This window comes from Seriola dumerili, unplaced genomic scaffold, assembly GCF_002260705.1.
Source record: "Seriola dumerili isolate Sdu_G_001 unplaced genomic scaffold, Sdu_1.0 BDQW01000079.1, whole genome shotgun sequence".
In the NCBI taxonomy this organism is placed as follows: domain Eukaryota; kingdom Metazoa; phylum Chordata; class Actinopteri; order Carangiformes; family Carangidae; genus Seriola; species Seriola dumerili.
In genome coordinates this window covers 2,674,414-2,688,932 of record NW_019174334.1, presented here as the reverse complement: position 1 = coordinate 2,688,932, position 14,519 = coordinate 2,674,414, and the positions used below count along the sequence as shown (strand labels likewise).

The window sequence follows — 14,519 nt, the reverse complement described above, 5'->3', positions numbered from 1 at the left end:
AAAAAAAAGAAAAAACCAGAAGCGAGACTCCGGGGAGAAACATGGGAGCTGAGCAACATGACAAGACGCGAGCGCGGACAGGAGGAGTGCCGGCGTTTTCTCAGCGTGCGACTCGTGTCATCTTTAAAAAAAAAAAAAAAAAAAAAAGAAAGAAAGCAAGAGAGGGGAGACGAGAGGTGCAGGAGGCAGAGGGAGATAGAAGCCAGAGGGGTGTGGGTGGAAGACAAGTGGAGGGCGTAAAGACAAGGATGAAAGGATTAGGTAGGAGGCACAGCGGTGTCATTTCGGAACGGGAGTGAAAGAAAAATAGGTGACAGAGGAAAAGAAAAAAAAAAAAATGTTTCTCTGTATTTTCAGAACAAAAAAAGGAAGCTACTTCCATAGGAACTTAGCTGTCAACCGGTTTAGATGGATTATTCTAGAGACAGAAAATAACAGAGGTTTATTTATAAGTATCATTTTATAAGTCAAATTGACTAAATTGTCCACTGATATTTGGAAAATCTGCAAAAAACATTACTCCATTAAAATAACGTTTACTTTGAATCCTAGAACGTCGCTTTCATCTGTTTTTAATTCACATGTCTGACTCACAAAGTCAGACAGCAGTAACCACGCAAAGAGTCACGTTGAGAAAAAGGCGTTTGAAGTTTGAATGATTCTTAGTCAAAGTATGTAACAACTATGTAAGCAGTAAAACTTTATGCCTTTTTTTGCATAATTCTTGTCAGGTACTGTCTCTTTTGGCAACAGTGTAGTGTTCACAAACAGCAAATAAACATTTAATATGTAGTTATAACTCATAGATATAACTGTTTCTTAATGTGTTACTATAACACCGTAAGTGGAGGCTGCTGCGTAAACAGATAATAGACAATATTGTAAAATACAGTTATAATTGTTGACAATTACTGTACATGTGTTACCTGTGCACCCCTCTTTCCATAAAGCCACTTTTAATGAAATTAAACCAGCTGCCTTCGAATGTAAAGCTGCCCACATCCTCTCTGTTTGTACTGTATATGCAATTTCAGTGCCACTTGCCCTCAAGCATAAAAAAACCACAATTAGCAGGAAGTGTTCAATACCATCCAGTAGAAGGGGTGTTTGCTACTAACACAGCACTTTGACCTCCCACATGTGACCTGTATAAGGAGTCTAACGTGACCGTTATGATGAGAGAGGGACCTATTAGAGATCTGTGGTTTTTCTTTATGTAGCGCACCGAGTGAGTCAATGCACAACCAGAGCTTCTACAGATAGGTTTCGTAATATTCAGCCCTGGTTAACGTGTACGTATAGACCGAAGCCTCAGTTGTCTAAAAACAGTACCAGTAATGAGCCAAGCCAGTGACAGGCGGAAGAGAGAAACAAACAGGCAGCGGTAGTCCGACTTTCACAAAGAGAAGAGAAGGAACAGAGAGAGACACAGATGGAGGAAGAGATGCAGAAACAGACTTGGCCTCTGCCTATTACTCTTCTGCTGAATCACTCCATCATCTGAAGACTGAACACACAACAGCTGCTCGTCGCGCTGCCGCTCTGTAATGGACCCAGATCTGAGGCGGAGAGGGAGATATGGAAATGGAGGAGGGCGAGAGGGGGAATGTATGTTTGAGAGATATGGAGGGAGAGGGATGAAGTAAATGATAAGAAGGAAGAGGGTTTTTTTTTTTTTTTTAATGGATCTCTGTTGAACCAGAGTTGACATCAACATGGTTGATGGAAGGAATTTCTTCTGGGTTGTTTCACCCGACGATAACAGTCTGGCTGGGATCCAGTGTTTCCTTCATATACATACACACATACTGGTATGAATATTTAATTCCAGATTTGTCATTTTGTTCTATAAACCACAAACTGTTTGATTTTTATACTAAAATGCCACAAGCATGTGGACAGAAAAATATTTTTCTTCAGGTACTTTTAAGTAAAGCAAGGAGAGGGGGCAAGAGCTACAACTAACAATTATCATTATCAGATAATATGTAGATTATTTTCTCAATTAATCAATAAATTTTTTGCCTATAAATTGATCAACATGGTAAAAAAAAAAAAAAGAAAAAAAACGCGACTTACAAGTTCCCAGAGGCCAAAGCATCTTTGGTTTGTACAACCACTACTCCAACATCCAAAGATATTCAGTTTACTATCATAAAAGATGAAGAAAACCAGCAAATATTTACATGGAGATGCTGAAAGTTGTGAATTTTTGCATAATAAAAAAAAAAAAATTCCTCTAATTGTTTCAGCTCTGAAGCCTTTATTTAAATTGGCATATGGATTTAATGATGGATGATGTGATGTGGTTTGGCCTCGTAGTGCCAGATAAGGTAAACCTTAAAGATCATATAATATTTTAGCCAATAGCGTGCTACAGTTTCAACACACACAAGGTCCATAAATCAAGGGTTTTCTGCTTGACAGGCCTGCACGGAGTCTGACCTCAAACCCATCCGACACCTTTAAGATCAACTGTAACTGTGACTGTGAGCCAGGCCTTATCACCCACATCCCCCCCCCCCCCCCCCAAACCCACCCCCTAAAGCTCTTGAGGCTGAATGGGATCAAATCCCTGAAACCAGCTCCCTTGTGGAAAGCCTTCCCAGAAGAGTGGAGGCTGTTATATCAGCAGATGAAGGCCCATGGTTTTGGAAATAGATGTTCAACAATCAATCACAATGTTTTCCTATTTATGTAATACTGGTTTTGAGACATGCCGTACAAAAAACAAAATACTTGTTATATATAGTCTTTGAATTCCTTCAGCTACTTTTACACATCTAACACACACTGGATGTAATCCTAGAGCAGGATGAAGCATACAGTGCGTGACGTATTATGTAACGTTTCTCTTTTAGTCTACATCCATCTGTGAGTCATCTGTGTAAAATGTCCCTTGTTAGTTGTGGCTGTGGTTTTTTTTTTTTTTTTTTTTTCCTGCACTAATTGTCCAATTCCAGCGTTAACTTGTATGTTGAAGAGCTTCATATTTTTGATCCATTATGACAAAAAAACAAACTGAATGTAAAAAAAAAAAAAAAAAAAAAAAATCTACAGGAAATCCTGCAGTGTTGTGAACGGAACTGAAAATGCTGCGCGTGTGTTGCTTTCTGTTTCCCGCTCTTCCTCTCCCAACTGATCTCCATTTACTGTATCGCTTGAATCCATTTCATACCGCATAGTGATCTCTCTCAACTAAATGACTTCTGATGGACTGACTACCCGGTGTGCAGCCCAGTTTCATCAGAGGAGGGGAAGGAGCTCTTGTGTCAGTTTCTGACATGTTTTGTCAGGAGAGAAAATAAAAGCCTTCAGACTATTAGAACAGATCCAGGATTTTCTGTGAAATTCATCCCGCAGTCATTCAAGGCAACAGTACACTGTGTTGGACACACCCTTAGAGTGTGGGTGAGCATGTACGTGTGTGTGGCCCCGTACTGCTGGCATGTGATTGTAATGGGCGGGTCCACTGCAGTGTGTGTGTACATTTTTCCCTCTCTTTTTTTTTTTTTTTTTTGCCTTTCCACAGCAAATGAGGAATTCATTCTAAAGCAATATGAAAATGTACTGGAAGTGTTTTCTCATTATTTTTTTAATTAACAAATACTTTCCCCTTCACTGCTGAGTAAAACTAAAAGCAAACACAAAGACTCTTCAGCTTCATCTCGAGCTGTTTCGTTGCTCACCGGCTTTCTTATCTGAGCGCGCACGTAATAAGATCAGCCGGGGCTGAGGCAGAGCCGTGCTTGAAGTGGGTCACTAGGTGTGCCAGGTGTGTCAGGTGTGTCAGTGGAGGGAAGATTTGATGGGAGTGATACAGGATCGGGTCATCGACACAGGACGAAGAAGAGCGGCGCAGTAATCGGACACATTTTTCGGGATTGTGAGTGATGATAAAGAATGACGCGGCGTTAACACTGTGGGCTCTGGGGATGTCTTCGTCGGTCCGTCGATCCGCCTCTTTGGCTCAGTGTATCAACAAGTACTGGAGGTTCTGTCATCGCGTTTTGTACAGACATTCATGGTCCCCAGAGGACTACGAACCCACTCATTCTGCCGATCCACCGAGTTCTTCTCTAGCAGCACCATGAAGTTGACAACTTTGGTTTTTGCCTGAAATGCCTAAACAACTACCGCGCGGGTTGCCATATAATTTGTTACAGGCATTCATGTCCCCATCGGGATGATTTGTAGTATTTAAAAGAATAACCAAGTACGAACGAACAGAGCCGCAGGCATGGCTCCAGACAAGCTTTAAACATAGGAATGAAATGCTCCTTTGCAGGTTGAGGGAATTCTCCCACCACCCAATCTAATAAAATCTTTCAGGGTAACTGTTGTTTGCTTTTGTGTTTCAAAACGTGGTGTCTGCCTAGCTTCAAAACAGCCTGGTAATCTTACAGGGTAATAATTTATCTGCAAAATTTATTGCAAGAGTCTAACAAACAGAAATAGTCAATTTGGTTTATTATGTCGGCGGATGACTCGTAGAAAGGGGAGTTGGTCTTAGCTCATGAAACCGGACATCTTGGACGTACTGCACGTAGGTTTTCACTGGACAGAGATGATGCTAGAGGCACCTCCTGCCAAACGACTGGACTGGCGGAAGCTAAATCCCACTCCTGCTTATCAATTGCATGATGCACAGGATGTATTGGTTGCTATGCCAACAGCTTGTTACTGCGCTGGTTAGGCCTCCCTCTCGCCTTCTCCTGTTTGAACTGATGTATAAAAGCCATAATACCCTCACAGACAGACTTTCTTGTGATTATGTACAGTATACTTCAGTGACGCTGCCAGCGCTCGGCAACACCTCATATTAATTGTCATCATACCGTCGTACCCGCATTCACGGAAAAGAATGGCATCGTCAGGATTTATTTCTGTGTAATCCTATTATCCCTCTAAGGCTCTGCAATAAGCGCATGACACAACGGAAATGATGAAAAAAAAGGAACATAACACGAGTGCCTGGGTACTCAAATGTGTTTTGTCTGTGTGTTACAGGGAGGCAGTGCGGTGAAATACCTTGAAGGAGCTGTGTACGAGGGTTTCGTCCAGGTCGATCACCACACAGTTCTTGCCGTAGTCTGCTATACTGACCTCCGGCAGGAGGAACTTGGCTGGAGGCTGCGGAGACAACATACACCATTTTACAATATTATGTGTGTACAGAGGTTCATTAGAGGGACCAGGCTGCCACACACACACACACACACACACACACACAGACACACACACACACACACAGACACACACACTGTGATGGCAGCTCAGTTAGAGTGTTGGAGATGATCCCTTGTCCGTGTCTGGGTGACACGAAAGACACACTTAACAGCGTTAATGACCTGCATGAGGGTGTCCCTTAACTTCTGAGCTGAGAGCTGTATCAATGCGCTGATAACTTGATGTGGTACTTTAATTGGGACTTTGATTGTTGTGTTATTGCAGAAGTGGCTTAAATGTAATCTTTTCAGTTCTTAAAAAGCTGAATTAAGGCTGAGCAATATGGTTGAACTACTGGCATATTAATAAGAACATTTGTACAACATTAACATATATCACATTAGTTCCACATTAAACTTTTAAGCCGGAATGGACGAGATGTTCTGAAACTGCTCAGAGAAATGAAGATGACGGCGGTGACAACTGAGCTATTGCTATGACAACTGAAGAAACTCCATCCGCTGGGGAAGACTCGTGGTGTAGTATTTTTCTTGGCATTTAAAACCTTTTACTAGAGACGGATTGCTGCTGTTTCAGTTAGTACGTCACAAAATATACTAAATTACTCATAAAAGAAACCAAATGGAAAGTTCAATGCAAGGAAGTGTATTCCACCTTTATTATTTCATCGGACTACACATGTACCTGTGAAACTAAGCTCTTGTTCGTTTTTGGTTAAGATTTGCTTGAAGTATTCAACTTGTCATGATTGTATTGTCATGAATGTGAATAAATAATACGAGATAATATTCAATTATTGCTCAGCTGTAAACAGAATTTGGTATTTGATGATCATATCGCCCACATCACAATATTGTGCCGTAGCACCTACAATCAGATCTTCAGTAACACGAGGTATTGTGACAGTTACTGTCATGTCACCAGCCATTCTATATCAAAAATTACTTCTTCATCTGGAAATGTTTGCCTGCTCCCTGTTCACGAGTCCCAGCGGATATTTTCTGTAATACCTCATGGTGACTGAGCTCTGTGACTGTGCTGCCTTCAGGGTCGGGGTGGGGGGGGGGTAAGGAGAAAAACTTGTGTCCTCTGCCAAGCAGGCCTGGGGTTACAGACAGGCATGGGGCAGATGGTACTACCACAGGGGTGGGGGTGGGGGTGGGGGGGCACACACACTCACCACATCCATGCACACATACATTCATACACGTAGCCACGGTCTCACAAATCTATATAAAAAGGTGAGGAGCAAGGGCAATGTCCATCTTATGAACACACACATACACACACACTGCTATTAGTATGCCAGCCGTTTTCTGCATGTATCTGTGTTTTAGTGTGTGTTGGCCAGGCTGGCCGTATCTCTCATGTCTTATCGCGGGGCTGCATGCTGATGTATCACAGGAAGAATACCCTGTGAGCAAGGACACGGAATGACAAACTGTCAGGCCATGATGAATGTGATTTACACATGCATGTTGAGCAAAGAAAGAAGGACTGACTGGGACCTTGACCTTTTCAACAGGCAGCTGCACTGTGATAAAAAAAACAAAAAAAAAACCCCTCTTCATTTAAAATCACCACAGCCAGGGGGTGCTCTCCCAAACTGATAAATATCAACCACAGTGCACCATGCCCAATGATAAGACGTCATTTCACTTGATCAGTGTGAAGCAGAACACGCCAACAAACAGATGCTGAAAAACATGTTTGTCTGTTGGGAGTTAGAGGGACAATGGAAACTCCAGTGAGTAAACCATAAACCATGTAGCTTCATGCAATACTTAAAGCCGTTTGCATTAATATAAGAGAGCAAATGATTACCATACAAGTAATATTTTACCGTACGAACGTAACATTTATTTCCATTTTTATTAAAAACATTCTTTTGTTCTCATATATATATTTATATGTGTGTATGTATGTATATATATATTCTAATATCTGCCTCTACTATTGTAGTTTTTTTTAATATGATGTTTTAGTTGTGAAACCAAAGACTAAAATCAATATATTGTATTTACTTTGTAAAGTGTATTATATAATAAAGTCAAAGGGCTGTTCATAAAGGCAGTAACGCTATTTAAAAAAAAAGTTATTATTCTTCACTATCACGAGAGCTGAGCACACTGTACACCGATGAAGCCTGGAGATGCGGCTGTTAAGAGTTGCAGTTATGGATTCACTGCATTAGCAGTTATAAATGTCCTTTTTTATCTGTTTACTATTAATTTGTGGTGTGTTATGAACAACTTGATAAATCTCTATATATCCCTTATGAGTGCGAAATTGGGAGGGTGAAAGTAAAGAATTAGCATATATTTGTAGGGTTTTATGTATTTGTGATTTGTGTATTTTTGCTTTTGTAGTTAAAAAGTTGTGTCTCTACTTTGTGCTGTGTTACTTGGTATTTCTGCAGCGAGGCTAAAAACTTATCACAAAGTTGCAGAGACATCCCGTTTGTGTGCTGACTTGACTGTCTGATGTCGGTTGTAACATTGCGTTACAGTAAACAGTGACGCAGACGTGACCTGTCCAGGTCATTTTGAGTTATTTAAGTTGCCTGGACCACGCTGGGAATACAAAGAGCAGACCTCATCACCACATGCACTTCCTGCCATTGAAGGGAGGTGTCTGCTGGGTGGTGTAGTTTAAAAATTGGCTGTGATGTGGGATGCTGTGAGTGTGAATATCCTAAATTACAGTAAACCACAGGCACCGTGTACAGTCCAAAATAGCTTAATGAATTGCTGTTTCAGCACAAACAAAGCAAGGATCAGATAAATCCCGCCTTTCTGGTGAATGTCTGACAAAGTACAAATCACTGAAACCGAGTCCCATTCTAATGGACTGACAGTAGTCCATTGACCAGTGAGTTCATAACCACGACGTAATCTCTCTCAGTGTAGACAGATACGTAATTTAATCAAGTCTTTTAAGGGAGAGATCCATTTGTTGACCCAAACTGCAGCTGTAAAGGTCTAGTGCAAGATTCAATAAGAAAATCAATCTCATGTTCTGTTGCAGTGATGGGAAAGAGAACGGAGAAACGGACAGGAGGACAAAGCAACAAAAAAAAAAACGGTATGATAATAAATGGATTTAAATGACTTCTTTCTACCAGCTGTGTGAGTGGAGGGTAAGCAGCACAAAGCAAAGCCTTGGAAACCACATGATTATCAGAATGAGACAGTACAGAATTTCACCTGAGAGCAAAGAAAAATCACCTCCGTGTCAACATCCACATGCAGCTAGAATGATGAAGCACAGCAAGCAGAGGGAGGACACTACTGTGATGGAGCGAGATGAAGAAAGATGAAAGATAATAATACATACACTGGGGATGGGGATGACCTGGACCTGGTCACACTGGAGAAAATAAACAGAGAGAAGAAAAAAGAGACAGAGATTGAAACAGATCGGGCGGAAAACCAGAGAAAAAAGAGAGACAAGGAAGCAAAGGAAAAACAGTGAAAAAAAATTGTTGCAAGGAAGAAAATCAACGACATCAATATTCTAATCAACAAATGCACAGGGAGAAAAAGGAGGGTGAGGGACAGAGAAAAAAAGGGACATATAGTACACATGGTGATCCAAAGTGAGAACAACTTGCTCAAAAACAAACAGAGCTGCCATAGTAACAAATATGGCTGGCCAGAAATCCAGCAACAGTACACTGCTGGGAGGGACTGTGGGCAAGGACCCAGCTCAAAAATCAGCCCCACTCTATAACAAGGCTTTTTATGGCAAGGTTCGCTAGGTTCACTCTAAATTAATGGGAACTCATTTGTTAAGGAGGGGTCCGGAGCGGGTCAGTGCTGACCACATGTATAGTGTCTTTGAAGGGCCACACATTCCTCCCCTGAACGAGAGACATTTACAGGTAAACAGGAGTGGAAATGTGATATGATTCTGCTCCATTTATAGCCCCGTGTACCTGCCTTGGCAGGAGAACACCGTATTTGTGGAGGAGCTCGGGGGTTTTGGCGCCTTTTCCGCGGCCAGAACGTTCGCTTCACACATCCTCACTACACTGGTCAGAGTGTGTGTGAGGAGAGGGGGAGGCGTGGGTGCCGGGGCAATCCATCACACCGGACACACACAAGGCCCGCTTTATGGGGATTAAAGAAGCGGCAGTTTGAGTGCATGCGTGTGTGCGTACATGCGTTGTCATGGGTATACGGTAAGGCCTGTGCAAGCTTGTGCGAGCATGCGCCAGAGAGAGCGAGCGAGCGAGCAACCGTGTGTGTGTGTGTGTGTGTGTGTGTGTGTGTGTGTGTGTGTGTGTGTGTCTTTTGAGCTTCTCAGCGTGCTGTGTGCTCTGTGTGTTATTTTGTGTGTGCGGTTGTGTGCGTAGGCAGATATCGAAGAATGCAAGATGGGAAGCGAGCCCGTATTTTCAAGCAGTGGATGGTAAACAAGCTCTGGGTTCAACGGGTTTGAAGCAGCTGGAAAAATTTGTGGAGGGAGCTCAGTGAGGCTGCACAGCGCCTCAGCCTCAGCTCTCTGCAGGAAAAGGCAAACCCTAACAAGCTCACTGTAACAAAACCAAACAAATGTTACTCGTTACCGGATCTCTCGAGTCTCGTCTCTAACTAGGATTTCTCAGATAAAACATTAACTAATTCCCTCAAGTTTTTTTTTTTGTCATGCGGATGCAAATGGTATGTAATTTGGATTCTGGCCAACTATGATGTGAGAGAAAAATGAGCTTCACCTTGGGAGGACTGCCATTCTCCTCTGGTGGTGGGGGCAGAGAAAGTGTCTTGTTGTTGGCAGGCGGTGGCTCCACGTGGTAGTCATTGTAGTTGCGGAAGCAGCAGAAGAAAGGGCTGAAAATGCTCCGGCTCCGGTGCTTCTTTAGGCTGCTGTTGGACTGGGAGACTGAAAAGAGATAACAACCAAAATAGACAGAAGAAGCAAGGTTAGGTCAGGCTGCTTTGCATGTGCCAACCACCGGTGGAGGACGCATTCAGATCCCTTTCTTTAGTAGCAATACAACACTGTATGAAAACTCTTCTCTTCAAAACGTTACCTTCTGTCGGAGAGTGAGGTGAGAAGATTGATACCTCTCTCATGGCTGTCCATTCAATATGAAGCTACAGCTAGAAGTAAGCTAAGTCAGTTAGCTTAGCTTAGCACAAATGCTGGAAACAGGCGCAACAGATAGCTCATTCTGAAGGGAACAAAATCTGCCAAACATATCGAAACCTCACTAATTAACACACATTATTAACACTAATTAACACCCGTTAATAAAGATGTCAAATTTTTACACATGGTTTTTGTACAAATCAAACAAAGGATATATGACATGTTAATCAGTGAGCTGGTAGGTGGATTTTGTTATATTTGGACAAAGCCAAGCTGCAGTTTAAAGTCTTTGTGCTTAGCTAAGCTAACAGCTGGCTGTATCTCAGTAGTATCAGTAAAATTTACTCAAAGTGCCCAAATTTAAAGTACTCAATAGGGAAATATATAATTACTACTATTATATACTAAATCGGTTTATATAATTTTAGTTTAACAAAGATCCCCAAAGTCCTGGAATTTTTGGTGGACATCGTGGTCTAACAATGCATCACATTTCAGAAGCTTAATTTATGTTTTGTACATTAAAACTTATTTTGTAGAGCGACTAGTAACAGTAGCTGTCAGTGCATTATTTGTGTTAATGTGCTTAGTTATATTCAACCACTGTTGCTAACGAATAACGCTGTTAGACAAAAGAAAATGGCCTCTCTTGACTTTGAATCAACTGCTGTTTTAAGGCCATCTCGCTGCAATGTCACCTGTTGAGAGTAGGCGTCATATCTGTTTAAAAACCTTCGTGCTAATGAAAGCTGCATCGTCTGGAACAAAAAGACACAAGTGACGCTCACAGATGCAGACAGACTGTGTTTCATATGCACCATCGCATCATCGTGACAAAAGGAACTGAGATGTATGTTGTACGACACAGTGCGGCATCGGTTCATGCAATAGGGAGCATAGTGACAAAAATAGCCATCATCAGAGTGCCCTCTGGGAAGGCAGTCCAGTTAATTAACATCAAGAAGAGAGATGACAGCAAAATAGACAGATTAATATCATATATATATATATACAGTATATGAGAGAAAGTGGAAGAAAATATGACAAAAGAAAAGGGAAAGAAAATGCAATACCTCTTATATGAAAGAGACCTTGAAAGTGCAGGTAAGATTGAAAATTGCTGTAATCACACAGGATATTCAATAATTTAATCAACTGAATTATGAAATGATTTCTGTAATATGACTATATCCAAAAATGATGAAACCTAGATTCACATGCATGGCAAAAAGGACTGATCAGTGGCTGAGTGCTGCAAAGCTCCAGGGATAAAACAACATACACATATAGGTCCCTGGTTACATCATTCCTCCTTCCCTGTCTCTGAAGTCCATGGCCTACTTTCACACTGAAAGAGAAACAAGCGGTCTCGAATGGTCTGTGGGCCTCCACGGATTATGTTTTTTATATTTTCTGTTGGTGAGGATGAGTGGATAAAAATAGAAATTTTGGGCAGCTACAGTACAAAGGCTAAAATCTGACAGTGCAATTATCCCAAGGTGTTCCTGAAGTAGAAATTCTGCCAGTTTAATTGCTTTAAAAGAGGTAATTTTTAGGCATGGAAATTCCAAATCTGTTTGGGACTTTGAAGTGTCCACGGGCTGACTTTAGCTGGAATCATCATTTTCTTGCCTTGGAGTGGCCATCACACAGTGTCCCTGTTTGCTGCAGTCTTGTTAACGTGTTCATACAGCCGTGTGACACAGGCAGCCCAGTTAGCCATGCATGATGAGGCTGTTTGCAGCTTGCTCCTATTCTGAGAGTCTTCAGATTGACGCCTGGAACTATCCTTGGGTTGCTCCGACTGGATCTGACAGGCTGCGGGCAGTTCGACTTCTTTGTTCTCTCCATCTTTGTAGTCCAAAGCTTGCTGTGGCTCTTCCTCTTGCCTGATAGATGTTCTGAAGAGGCAACACTTCAGTAAACAAACACAGCTATACGGTCGGGAGAGGAAGGCAACACGCTGCGTTACTATAACGTGTTTGGTGATTGAAGGAGATCTTCTGCCCTTGCAGACTTGATTCACTCGCTGCTGCTACAGAAAACTAATAACAGTCCGCTGGCTACAAGTATAGAGTCTATATTTCTCTCTGTCTGAGGATATAACAGCAGCTGAAGGACAGCAGGAATTCATCTGATTACAGAAAAGGGAAAACAATGCACACTGAAAGCATTAACTCCATAAGACCAAGGTCACACACACACACACACAGTTGAGGAAGTTTGTGTTTGTGTGGTGGAATTAAATATACTGTATATGCCAAATTGTATATTGTAGCAAATCAGATTGGGTTTAATTTTAGGCGAGTGGAATATCATTTGTGGTGCTCACCCCAAAGGCTACCATTTTCTAATGAGGCACCCTTCATAAAGGGTTTCTAAGTTGTAACTAACAGCTTTTTTACTTGTCAATAAAACACTGCGCATATATCACTTATAGGCCATTAATAAGAACAGATTTTGGGTTGCCAGATTAAAAATCTCTATTGCTTTAGTTCCTTCTTCTCTAGCAGGATGGGCTGCTTTTAGGGCTGCTTAATTACTTGATTAGTCTACCACAATTTTGATAATCAGTAATTGTCAATAATCGAGAAAAAATTACAAAACATAACAAATATGTGATGATTTGCTGCTTTTCTCTTTTCTGTATAATTGTAAATTTAAGATCTTTTTTTTTTTTTCCTGACATGATCTTAGACTACACGATTATTAAATTAATAATTAATAAATTCCTTATTAAAACTATTTACAGCATGCTCGTTAGAAGTTTTTAAATGTGATATTTTTGTTGCTGTGAGCTCCACAAACAAAATCTAATTGTCTTCCACTGTATTTGGGTGGAGGTAGAAATTTGAGAGAACGATTGGCTGATGAAGCCAAAACTATTTTCATGGCTGGATACCACTAGAGGTAAGAGGGGAGGGAAAAAAAGCCTATTTGAAATGAAAACCCTTTAACATAATAAGTTTCCTGCTCCAGAATCATGTTTCACTCTCCCTAAAGTTGGCCTCAAATGCCTTGATGTCATTCTTCGTTCCTCCATTTTGAGACCGTCTACATTTTCCCGCCCTTGTCCGCTTCCCCGATTGACTACCCTGAAAAAGCAGGTGGGAGTGCGCGAGAGAGAGAGAGAGAGAGAGAGAGAGAAAAAGGAGAGGGAGCTGGAAGGGGGAGAGAAGGGCGTAGAATGGGTGGGGAGAGTTACTGTGGCGAGACAGCCTATACTTGGGTCTGATTCTTACTCCACCCCCTCCTGCAACACCACCCTACACAAACAGAGCTTTCCTTTCTCCCTTTGACACAAATAACATAGCTGAGAGTTGAGTGCTGCCGGAGACTGAGCAAACACACACACATGCAGTATATGTTCACATGTTTAGGCAAACGGCCACGTGTACAGCGGTCTACCGTACACTCCGCACACTGACGGATATGAAGCACACAGAAACTTTTTTTTTTTTCTTTCAATGTCCTTGCCCAGGAATGTGACTGGAGTCAGCTTGCGTTGCATAGTAATGCAGCTTTCGTCAGCCCTGAGAATAACAGCGAAAGGTTAAAGTGCAGCATTTGCCGTTAAGAACACAGGGCGTCTAAACCTGCACAAACTGCAATAACACAGTGTGTTAAATCTAGCAAATAAGACACTAAAGCACCCAGATGGAAGAAAGTTAGCCGACAGTCTGCAGTCTTGTTAATAAAGGATAGGCCCCTGTAAGATCTAGGTAAAGGGTGGTGCACGCAAGTGGCTTTATCTAACAAAAGCTCCCTGGAAAGAGAGAGAGATATTAGGCCAAATCTCTTGCCTCCTCAGAGCAGGTGCACATTATTTACCCACTGAATACACTTCATTCGATTCAGCATGTTCCCTTGATCTGAAAGCTGTGAGAACGGCCCTTTAAGTCAGTGCCTGTGTCAGCGCTGCTGCTGTGTGTTAGGTAACAGTGATAGAAAGCTCGCTAGTCAATCAGAGCCAGCTGGGCCCAGGCTTCTCTGTCACATGTTCAGGCACAACCACTAACAAGGCCGGAAGAGGGAGAAAACGCAGGAAATTCTCAGCATTCCTGACAGGAAGAGATAATCACCCCGTGACCCACAGCGTGGAATAATGCCAGGCTCTGAGAGGGAATATGATCCATGGCTTAGCTCAAGACTTTTGAGGTGGCCTCCTTTACTGTAGCTTTAAAAGCACAGAATGTATGCGAGCAGTCAAAACACAACACGACACATTTAAAATA

General features: G+C 41.9%; 1 protein-coding gene across 2 annotated transcripts in view; it reads right to left on the bottom strand.

Moving 5' to 3' along the window:
* Window positions 1–14,519, bottom strand: part of ctdspl (CTD small phosphatase like) — a 31,539-nt gene that overhangs the window by 3,778 nt on the left and 13,242 nt on the right. Inside the window, exons 2-4 of one of the 2 annotated variants that reach the window (XM_022744263.1) lie at window positions 9,908–10,074; window positions 8,527–8,559; window positions 5,032–5,133 (exon numbers count right to left, since the gene is read on the bottom strand). In XM_022744263.1, the coding sequence (XP_022599984.1) occupies window positions 5,032–5,133; window positions 8,527–8,559; window positions 9,908–10,074 (302 nt within the window). The remainder of the gene's footprint in view (window positions 1–5,031; window positions 5,134–8,526; window positions 8,560–9,907; window positions 10,075–14,519) is intronic. The other variant, XM_022744264.1, reaches the window with a different exon arrangement.